Consider the following 12,174-nt stretch of genomic DNA (forward strand, 5'->3'; position numbering starts at 1 on the left):
CTTCCTAGAAGTCAGGGAGCTATCTTCATCATACACAGATTTGACAAAATAAATAAATTTTAAAACAAAGAGATTCTTCAAGAAATCTTGTGATTTACATTTTCCATACATAGAATCCAATTCATAAAAATAAAATAAAAATAAAAAAGCCTTTCCACAACAAAACATAAAGGAAACATCAAAGGTTTTCCTGTAGATATGGATGGAATGCATATAAGCTATCTCATCATTCCTTGGCAGCAGTACTCAATGCTGTGTTCTTACATACGTGTTTATCTTGTTCCAGATATTTTTATTCTGGAATGGAAATTTAAAATTTTACAGGCTACACTAACTTTAAAATCAAGTGATGTGTGGAAATGAATTCAAACTTCTGAAGAATGTGGGTGTTCAGAGTGGGTCCAAGAGTCAGTCATCTCTAGGACACTGGGCATGGTTTTCTGTTTTTTCTTCTGTCTTATTTATTTATTTATTTTTGGTTTTTCGAGACAGGGTCTCTCTGTGTTAGCCTTGGCTGTCCTGGACTCACTTTGTAGACCAGGCTGGCCTCGAACTCACAGCGATCCGCCTGCCTCTGCCTCCCAAGTGCTGGGATTAAAGGCGTGCGCCACGATGCCTGGTTCTTTTGATTAATCAGCATTGAAGCTCATTGTCAGAACCCTCCACACAGCAGCCAGGGCAGGCTTATTTGGTCAAGTTCTCAGGCATCTGTACAAAAGGGGACTGAATAAACTGACATTTAATTCTAGGCCTCTAGGCCACAGAAATATGATTCTAAAGGTCCTGCTATGTTGGCCAGCCACTCCTTCCAGTGACCCTGACGTTCTACTATTCTAACATCGACTGTGGCAGAGAATGACCAGCACCCTACAGTGGACAGCCAACCTAGACGAAATGATTCTGGGAAATGGTTTCTCCATCAGTCAGCTCCGCTCTGTAACAGGATTCTTCTGTGCACTGCTGTTTTACTTCACCAAGAGCACTATCAGAATAGGGGGAGGTGACCATGTAAGAAGCTGTTGTCCCAGGGTATTTGCTCACACTGTGAACACCAAGCTTGTGTTGCCTACTGCAAAAACTTGATTCTAATTACGGTGTGTCTAAGCCCTAGCACACACCTTTAGTCCAAGAGCTTCCTGCTTTAATTAAATAAAATAAATCATAAGTCAAGAGGCAGAGTAAGTGACCAGTTTCCTGGGAGTGAACATAGGGGGAAAAAAAACAGAGAGAGAGTAATAGTAAGTCAGGAGGATGGATAGAGAGACACACAGGAAGTAAGGGAGTGAGGGCGTGGACAAGGGGGTTTCCTTTTCCTTTTCGAACATTAATGAGGAAGAAGGTCATCCAAGTGCTTTCTCTGCCTCTCTTAGCTAGTAGGCTTTCAGCCCAGCATCTGGCTCCTGAGTCTTTTTTTTTTTTTTTTTTTGGTGAAATTGAATGATTGAAATTTTGTTAAAAGCAATAAGTAGGCATCATATTCTCAAAGAATGTGCAAGCTATCTGCTGAGCTCTGCCGAAGGTAGCTTTGGCTTTTTCAGCAGGAGCCTTTTTATTTATTTATTTATTTTTTAAATAAGACTGTGGTACCTTACCTCATTTTTATTAGAAAGCATTAAAAACTTATACCCAGTGTCCAACTTGAGATGGGGAAATTACAAATATTTCTTATAAGAATACGTCTTCTTTAAACCATAAGAAGGTCTGTGTAGGGCAGGGGAGCTGGCGGGCTGAGTAGCTGAGATCCTTGTCAGGCCCAGACCCGGGGATTTGAATAGGGTCCATTCCGACATCTGGGTAGATGGAGTCATCAATGAACTGCTGAAGTGCATGAAGGAGCCAATCCCACAGAACGAAACTACAAGATGTCCACGGCACAGGGCAACAACAAGATATCTGAGAGGAGGAGTAGGGGGAAAAGAAAGATATCTGAGGAGTCTGAGAGAGCTTCCAGTATTGATAGAGTAGTAGAACCCAGACGCCTTGTAACAGACCGAGGAGTCATTGCAATGAACATTTTCAACCAAAGAAATTTGGGCAAGAAAGTAAACTGTGAGACGCACTGTGACAAAACTACAGCTTCCACAACAAGATTTCTTTCTTTGTTGGGGCAAGTTGCAAGGGTGGACATGAGGGGAGGAGGAGATGAGTAGGATTGGAGTCCATGATGTGAAAATTCACAAAGAACCAATACAAAGTTATTTTAAAAAACCATAAGAAGCAAAACAGACCAGATATGGCCAACACTATGTGATATAAGGAATTGTATTAGAGGACTAAAGCCTTCTCGCTAGAGGAAATGAGCCTGCATGTTAATTCTAATGTATTGTTTCCCAGCAAGCTTTTGCCTTTAAGCATCTTTAAGGCATTAAACATTGTTAATAGTTTAAACCATTCAGGTGAGTGTGGAAAGTGCCTACTCTTCCTGGTTCTGGGCACTTTCCTCCTTATTCCATCGTCAAGGCTGCACTGTGTTGGACATTCCGCAGGGCAGGACCTCGCTGTCCACGTATTTCTATGACAAAGAAATATCTGGACCACCCCTGAGGAACCTGTTGTCACTGTGCTTTCATTTCCAGATTACGGGGTTCCACCAATTAAAATGACTGATGATGACATCCTTGCTTCTCATCCAAAGCTACTTATGCAAGTATCATCTCAATAAAGAATAAATCTACTCCCACTTGTACGCATTTACGCCTGCCTGCCTGTGCTTTGACAATCCCTTCTGTCAGGTGCTCACTCAGATGGGTGTTCATTGAATCAAATTTCCAAAAGAGTAGCTATCTTTAAATTCTAACACCATAGACAAGGGCGATGTGAAAAATAATTATTTGCCAACTAGTACTTCACACATCCTGTCTTTAAGCTTGTTAAGGCTCATCAGGCCATGGCCGCTGGAAGAGAATTTATTCACCTGTATTAGATTACAAGATTCTCAGGTTGATAAGATCAGATATGCATCAAGGCCACTGGGCACCTTACAAGTCACACAAGAATCTTTGACACGTTACGTTTAACCTAAAATCAATAGACAGATAAAAGGCTCCCAGCCTCAGCTCAGGTTACATTATGATTTTGTTCTGGGTATGAAAAGCTAAGGGTGTGGGAGCTAGGTGGCATAGTTCTGACTTTTCTCATGAGGAAACAAAATAATGTTTTTTAAAAATCCTACTAGTATACCCAATCTGATTTAGACTTCCTCACATTTGCTGGAGGCTTGGACATCTGGGTCCCTCACCCCTATGTTTTCATATAATATGTGTATTGTATGAGTATCATGACCTCAATAAAACCGACATGATACTTCAAAACACTATGAGGTATATTAATGTTGTGTAGAGCTTTCTTTGTCTATAGAATTGAAGCTATTAAAGAAGATATGAATTGGTGAAAGAAATTATATTTTGATTTTATTTTTCAGAAGTATATACCTTATTCAATTTTTGAAGAGCACCTTGAAGCCCACAATTTCTATTTTAAGGCACAAAAAGTTCAGCACCAGAGAAAGAAGAATCAACAGAGAGTTAAACAGTAATATTAAAATGCAAACATCAATATTCACACCCCAAATTTATGAAGTATAATCAAAGTGGTAGGGTTATTGTTTACATTTCTGTAACTTTTCTTCAATAAGAAGCTCAAGTAACCACATTTCTTTTTTGGTTTTCTGAGTAATACTACAAAGTCACATTAAACTCTCTTAATACTCTAATCTCTCAACCCAAGAATGCTCATTTATCTTTGGCTGATAACAACCGGTTTTCAGTCTAAATGGAGCCAATTGTGAGCCTAAATGGAATAACACAATAACTAGATTGAATTGACCCTGGATCTGAATTAACAAAACACTATAGATCATAGAAGACTGAACTTGAAGGCAAATCGGTAAAAATCATACAATGCAATAAATAATGAAAGTAGAAGTCGGCAGAACATCTGTAGATCCTGAGTGAATATCAGAACCCTGGCTCACATGCAGCTGAAGGCTTACGGAGAAGAGGAGTGGAATGCTTGCATGGAAATGTATTTGGCAATATAAGGACTAAATATTCTCTAATTTATTGGAGTATATAAATGCTCATGCCTGAGAGGCCATTTCAACTCTCCGAGTTGACAAACTACAAAGGAAAGAACAGGTATATCAAAGACAAATAGAAATATATTCAAAGCAAACAAAAAAGCATTACACACACACACACACACACACACACACACACACACGTACATAATAATCTGAAGAGCAGATGATCCCACAACACAATGGACCCAGTAGACAGGGAAATAACACAGTAGCATTCAGCACTGGAAGGGGAAAAAAAATCAACACAAAGTCTCATGTGTATTAAAAGCTTCCATTCTAAATTCAAGACAAATTTTATATTTAAAAAAAGTAGACAAACAAAGCCTGAATGTATTGACAAAGGTCTATCTATAGTATAAGTAAAGCTGAAGAAAGCAGAAAGAAAATGATAAATGGTACCACATAAAAGCTCAAATCAATAGGAAGCATACTAGACATGGGAAATAGGTGGCAGGAAAGTGTGAGTGTGTGTGTGTGTGTGTGTGTGTGTGTGTGTGTGTGTGTATGCAATGAAAAAAAAAACCATATGTTATGTTTAAAGCTAAAATTATAATAAGTGTAAGTGTAACATATATGAAATTGTATCATAGCAAATTCACTATACAGTATATGGGGTATTATAATATAGTCTAGGCAGGATGTTTAGCTATGTATTGTGTTATCCTTTAAAATGCCAAGGTATCTATTTTTAAAAAACTACAAAGAAATTGAGATACCTAAAAATATTTACATAAACTGGAGATAGGAAAAGAGAGCAGAGGAATAGAAAAACAGAGTAAGTATACAACAAATGGCAAAATGGCTGGTTTAAATCCAACAACATCAACCATCACAATATATCAAATGAGCCAGGCAGGACCTGTAGTGGTGGGAGTGGAACATCAGTCCACCTACAATACCTCTGAACCAAAATTTACCTTACCTACAAGATGTACAGAGACAGACGGAGGGAATGACCAACCAATGCTTGGCCCAACCTGAGACTTACCCTATGGGAGAGAGCCAACCCCTGACACCATTAATGATACTCTGATACATTTACAAACAGGAGCCTGACTTCATCATTTTCTGAGAGCTGCCCCTCTCCCTAGCAGCTGATCGAAACAGATGCTGAGACTCACAGCCAAGCATTAGGTGGAGCTCTGGGAGTTCTGTGGAAGAGTGTGATGGAAGGATAGAAGGGCCCAGAGGAGATAAAAACACTGCAAGGCCAACAATGTCATCTAACCTAGACCCATGGGGCCTTACAGAGAAGGAAGCACCAACCAAAGAGCATGCACAGACTGGACCTGGGCCCCTACACAGATGTGACGGATGGACAGTTTGATCTTCATGTACCTCCCCTAGTAAGTTCAGCAGATGCTATGACATGGACTCTTTGCCCTAATCGGGATGCCTTGCCTGGTTTCAGTGAATGAGGAGTTCAGTCCTGATACAACTTATGTGCTGGGTTGGGTTGGGGGTGGCTCCCCTTTTCTGAGGAAAAAGGGAATGGGAACCGGGATAAGGGTAGAGGCTGGGAGGGAGAGACCAGGAGGAGAGAAGAGAAGGACTACAGTTGAGATGTAAAGTGAATTACATGAAATTAAACATGAAGCAAAAAAAATAAAATACATGTATCATGGGGAAAAAAGGCAGAGATTTTTCAGACTGGACACAAATGTAAGACCCAACTATACATAAATCATACAATTCATATTATAGGTATAAAGACATAAAAGTTGAGAGCAACAGTATGAAAAATATATATACATAAATACCATTAGAGCAACAATGCTTTTATTAATAATATACATTTATAAAGTAATATTACCAGGAATAAAGAACGTTATAGGACAGAAGTGAAAAAGAAAGAAAGAAAGAAAGAACTTCTTCAGGACACAACTACAAATGTGTGTGTATTTAATAGTCGAGGTTCAGAATACATGAAAACCAAAATCAAGACCATAAAGGAGGGAAACATTGCTGTGTGTGAAGATTGGAAAAATCTATTTCTCAGGACTTGATATGATAAATATATTCAAACTGAGTAAGGACACAGAAGCTCTTCATGACACCACTGATGACCAATTTGACATTTCAACGCTACTCTTCACAGCTACAGGACACATAAAGACAGGAAATGTTCACATAAAAGATCTTATTTTGATCTGAAATTCAGCTGACATTATTTTTTAAAGATTCCAATCTTTATAAGTATATATAAGTAAAATTTAATGAATCATCAATATCAAGGCAAGATCTGGAAAACACATAAACCTGTGGAAATTTGGCACATTCGTACCAAAACACTCTAAGGAAATAAACAAAGAGTTTGAAATGATATACAATCAAGGAATACATTCAGAAACTTATGACTAAGTTCATAGCAACCCTTAGAGGAAGCTTTTGTCACTTTGAATGCTTATATTTACCAGCTGAAAAAGAAGTAACGAAAGCCAGTTGTGTCAACTCTACCCTAAAAAGAGCTAAATTTCTATAATGTAAGTATAAGGAACATGAGATTTTTTTTTTTAAGCCAACATCAATAAAATGCAAAATAAGAGAAAAAGCTGAGGGCAGTCGGCTATTCTGAGCAAATCGATAGCACTGAGAACTACCCAGTAAAAATGACAAGCAAAGCCAAGACCGTGGCCTACAAACCCAGCAGCCCTGGAAGGCTGATGAAGGGCTGCTTCAAGTTGAAGCCTTGTCTGGGTTACACAGTGAGATCTTGGTCATTCCTGATACATGGTGAAAAGTGATACATTCAGCTATGAGACACAGCCCATCAACTTATTGGTCATGTGGCAGCCCCAGGGACTCCCGAAACAGTGCAAGCTACTGACGTTGCTCTTCCCTATCTGTAAGATCTTGATGGTAAAACAACTGTTGCTGAAGACACCACACTTTAGAGATTAGAGAAATCAAGCCAGTAGTGATTGGAAGCTCATTGGCCTATCTGCATACTTGTCTCACCTCCGCTCATTGGCCTATCTGCATACTTGTCTCACCTCCGCTCATTGGCCTATCTGCATACTTGTCTCACCTCCGCTCATTGGCCTCTCTGCATACTTGTCTCACTTCCACTCATTGGCCTATCTGCATACTTGTCTCACTTCCGCTCATCTTTAGCCAGTTCTTTGCAGTCTATCCCATTCTTATGTTTTTGGTTGCGAGCCCAGCCTTTAATGGCTGAGCCATATCTACAGCCCATATCTGTTCCATCTCCTCAGCAGGCATTTTTGTTTGAGGTTCTCTTGTTAATACAAAGGCTCTGATTCTATCAGATAAACTTAAAAACTAAGCTAAATGATAAATGTGTGAGATAGTGGATCTCTCTTGGTCCCATAAGAGACTACAAGAAGTTAGAAAAAGGGTAGACAACAAGATGCTTATAACACAATGGCTCTTCCCACATACTTAGTTTATACAAGCTAATTTTATAAACATAAAAAGGCTCAATATATTTTTCTTTGTTCCCAATTAAACGAGCTAGTAACATTTACCAATAGGCTCCTCATTCTTTACATCACATATTTATACCTTCTGGAGAAATCAAAACAGAATAAATGACATGAGCTTTTTTCAGAGAGATCCGGTAGAATTTTAACTCTTTGATATTTGAGGCATTATTTAATCTTGATAAGCTCCAATTAAGTTTGCTTTTAAGTAGGTAATGGTGACTTATAGAATTTTACGCCTTATTTATGAATATTTGACCTATATGTAATCATGCATCTGAGGGGTTTATACATATATACAAACACAGTGGCATCTGAATACAAAGCACAGTGGCTGGCACAGGCACCCACTGAGTGGACTGGAGTTATTTCTTTAATTAGCTCCTGTGTTAAATCTGTTCTCAAAATCTTGCCCTCAGTCATGAGCCCCACAGCTCCTTGAGCCATTTTGCTCTCAGGAGTTACTGATATCCTAAGTGAGAAGAGTAGAAAGAACACCTTCCACATTAAAGTTCTTAACTCACCATGCTTAGCAAATGCTACCCTTGATTTTTCAGGTAGAAACACAATATAAGTGTCCAAGACTATCAGTACATATTATTATAGTGGTCACCACAAGAAACACGTATTATCTTATTTTCTATCAACTTGGAGAAAAACGTTTCACAGAAAATATTCAAGAATCAAAGACAACGACGGTGAACTGAACACAAAGCCATGTATGTAAGAACATCTAATGCTTTATAATGGACATTGTATATTTTCCAAAGAATTTTATTTCAGAAAAAAAAAACCATAATATTTAGGAAGCTATCCAATAAACTAAAAGCCCACTTTGTTTTACATCAGCACTAAATACTAAAAAAAAGAGAGAGAGAGAGAGAGAGAGAGAGAGAGAGAGAGAGAAAACTCTAAGACAAGGAGAATAGAAAATGAGGCTTTCTTTGTGACTCATCCTTTATAAATTTAAGTAAAGAAATAATTGGGGCATATGTTTAGAGTGAGGGTACAACTTAACCTTAAAAAGAAAAAAAAAGAATATCTTTCAACCTCACATGGAATATGATTCTAGTTTAGAAAAATGGATCCTGAAACAGTAACTGCTGCATAAGAAAATCTAAATTACAGTTATGCTCTTAATTATTATATAAAATTTAAAGTATGAAAATAATAGAAGTCACCCTAACAATAATCTATTAAAATGACTCAATGTGTGTGCTTGAATTAAGTACACTTCTAACAAGTCTGATTTCTTTTTTTTATTTTTTTATTAATTTATTCATATTACATCTCAATGGTTATCCCATCCCTTGTATCCTCCCATTCCTCCCTCCCTCCCATTTTCCCCTTACTCCCCTCCCCTATGACCGTGACTGAGGGGGACCTCCTCCCCCTGTGTATGCTCATAGGGTATCAAGTCTCTTCTTCGTAATCTGCTATCCTTCCTCTGAGTGCCACCAGGCCTCCCCATCCAGGGGTCGTGGTCAAATATGAGGCAAATCTGATTTCTTAAAATGCATGTATTCACAATAGCTTTGGGGAGCTTATATCTTAAATTCTAAAGATATACTCCAGTGAATTAAAACACCATAAATAGAAAAGCATCTGTCTCTGTCAGAAAATTAATTCCATGGTACCTAATTTTTACATTAATTTGCCATTAGAGTTTTCATTGAAGTACAGTTTTACAATACCTAGTATATATGGATGTATATACCCACAATAATTTAAAATATGTCCTAAAGCATTAATTTCATATTCTGAACAGTCTAAGCAACACAGAAAAATAAAATCGATATACAATAACTATTTTATTTGTCACTTGACAGAAAGATGTCAGTGCATCTATAGAGTCAACTTTAAATTCTAGTGTGCATTATGATTTTCCACTTGTTTTCAAATTCTGGAAAGCCATAAATTCAGGGTTCTACATGATCCTTTTGGTATAAATATATAAAGTGAAGTGTGGCAATCCAGTTTTAAAGGCAAGTGCCAATATATACTTATCATCAAATATGACTAATTCAGCTGCTTGGCTCTTGGCAACATCTCCAGCAAGGGAAATTATCATAAGCTAATATATCTTGATTGCAACAGTCTTTATTGTCTGTCCACACTCATTTTGCATTGGGTCTATAATAAAAAGCTAAGTTGCAAACAGAAATATCTGATGTCACACAAAGGGTCCACTATTCCAGGGCTCCAGCAAACAATTAAATTCTACAATGCTTTCATTTAACATCCCAGTTAGTACACACACACACACACACACACACACACATTCATGAAATAAATTGAAAGTAAATCAAAGCAGATGTATAAAATCCTTGACTCACGAGAAAACCATGAGAAACGTTTGGGACTGGATAGTCAAATATTTATGTGGCTGAGTTTGCCTACAAAGGTGGTTTCTGAAGGGAGGCAGCACACTCCAAATGGAGTGCTCTTTTCTCTTCTCAGCCCATTCATAAAACGCCTTCCTGTTATGCAATGGGCTCATTCCTTTGGTTAATGAACATAGACTACCAATAACCAGTTGTACACAGAAAGGAGAAACAACACTGGTCTTTACTTGAAAGCGTAACTTAGGTGAGTAGCTCCAACAGGGGTACTCTTTATTCCTAAAGGAAGTAAGCCCAAAAGGTGTGATTAAAATGCGGAATCTGATGACACCATGAATGGCCACCTCACCACAGGAATGCTGGGGAGGAGAGGGTCCTCGAAACTGATCCAGCCAGTTAAGTAGGCATTGATCAAAGGTGGCATAGCATTGAGATAATAGCGTAAATGACTGCTCTTTTCCTCTGTTACTGGAACCCTAATCTCTCTCTCTCTCTCTCTCTCTCTCTCTCTCTCTCTCTCTCTCTCTCTCTCTCTCTCTCTCCTTCTTGGTTTCTTTCTTTCTTTCTTTCTTTCTTTCTTTCTTTCTTTCTTTCTTTTTTTAAGAGGACTTCGGAGACACTGGCGCTGGCTCTTCTTTTCTTAATCTGTTTTTAACCGAGCTGAATTCGCTCCACCCGGTTGCCTTGGAGAACTCTCAGCTAATTCATGTTGACTGAAAAATCTCCAGTTTATACCTCTATCACTAACCTAGGTAGCCAAGAACATCAAGAGATGGTCTGCCCAGACTTTGTAGGCTCCGGTGTATTCATTTTTCCACACTCAGCCTCCTTACGGAGCCCGGAAAGATAATGAACAGCCCTAATCTATGTTTCATCAAGTCCCCTGAGCGACTGGAGAAACCCTCTCAATTTCTCCGAGAGCACTCTTTCTTTGTAGACCCACCTGCACGGGCGCCTCGTGTCTCATTGTAGATAAATGGCCTTTCTCTCTTGCTAGAAAAGCTCTGGTCCGGGAGCCCGGTCAAGCGTGCACAACCCGCGCGCTCCCCTGAACACTCCGCACGCGTGGGGCTCTGTAGCTCGCTCCAACATCAGCACCAGAGCTGTCCGCTCCTGACTCTGCACAGGCGTACTGACCATGGACCCCGTGATCTTCTGGGAGTTGTAGTTTAATCTTAAGAGGTATCTGCGCAAATGGGAAAACCGTGAACTACAACTCCCAGAGACCCAGCAGGCTTCCTTCGGGCCTGCCCCTCCTGCTTCACAGGGCGGTGGAGCCTCGCTTCTTTCTAGCCACAGGGGTTGTTACGGTTCTCAGTTTGCTAGTCCATTTATTTCCTCTAAGTGCACTGGCGAAAATGACACCAGTTCACTCCAAACAAGGACTTTCTCTTCTCAGTATCTCTTTTGGAAGCTAGACCGTATCTATCTGGCTAGAAAACTCGGCACTTTGTTCTAATTTCCAGTGCAAACGGGCATTTACTTTACCTCTATCCTGAACCCGGAAAGTTTATACATACCCAGAGCGGAGTAGTTTTACAGTCTTATTCAACAATCACGCGGGAAAGCGATGATGGATGGCACGCATATAAGAAAAGCGGTTCGTCTATACGACTGCTTTGAAACTTGCACGCAAGCAAGCGCGAACACACACACACACACACACACACACACACACACACACACACACACACACACACACACACACACAGTTCACAAAAGCCAGATTTCTAGCTGTGCCTACCGAGGCATTTTTTTCTGTTTACCTTTCCATACAGCTCCATTGCAGCCGGAAGTTCGGACAGCTTCAAGTAAGTCTTCCCACTACAAAGGAGGTGAAGGTCTTATGCAGGCGGCAGAGCACAATAGAAAGGCAGGGAGAAGCGGTTTGCAGCGAGCGAAGGGTTCAGATGGGAGGCTTGCTTCCAGAAGGGAGCCCAGAAGTCTTCTAATGACAGCTGCCCAGAAAGGACTGTGAGTCTCCTAGGAAGTGCCAGGGGCGCCCGTGCTAGGCAGCCCCTCCCTGAGTCCTCCCCGCACACACACCACCTGAGGGCTGTAGAGCTGATAGGGCGCTGGGTTATTTACCCAAAGCAAGTCACAGAAAATGAACACATTCATCACCAGAGCCCAGGAGCGCCTTCACGGAATGAGACGGGAGACCTCCATTAAGTTACCGGGTCCCTTCTTCAACGTGCAGCTCTTTCTTTGTATTGCAATCACTCTGCTCCCGTCTGAACCGGTTGATAGCATGGTTTTCAAGTCTCTGAATTGCATGCTGGTCACATTTACTCTCTGCTGTCAACTT

General features: G+C 39.9%; 1 protein-coding gene across 2 annotated transcripts in view; it reads right to left on the reverse strand.

Annotated features, from left to right (window-relative positions):
- The window catches only part of RAB3C (RAB3C, member RAS oncogene family), a 204,183-nt gene extending 192,338 nt beyond the window's left edge, over window positions 1-11,845 (reverse strand). Inside the window, exon 1 of one of the 2 annotated variants that reach the window (XM_084801389.1) lies at window positions 11,633-11,845. In XM_084801389.1, coding sequence (XP_084657515.1) covers window positions 11,633-11,650 — 18 coding nt within the window. In that variant the 5' untranslated portion in view covers window positions 11,651-11,845. Of the gene's footprint in view, window positions 1-10,809; window positions 10,991-11,632 lie in introns of those variants that run through there. The other variant, XM_084801388.1, reaches the window with a different exon arrangement.
- Window positions 11,846-12,174: the final 329 nt, after the last annotated feature.

Source organism: Acomys minous (assembly GCF_964271855.1).
Source record: "Acomys minous genome assembly, chromosome: 11".
NCBI lineage: Eukaryota > Metazoa > Chordata > Mammalia > Rodentia > Muridae > Acomys > Acomys minous.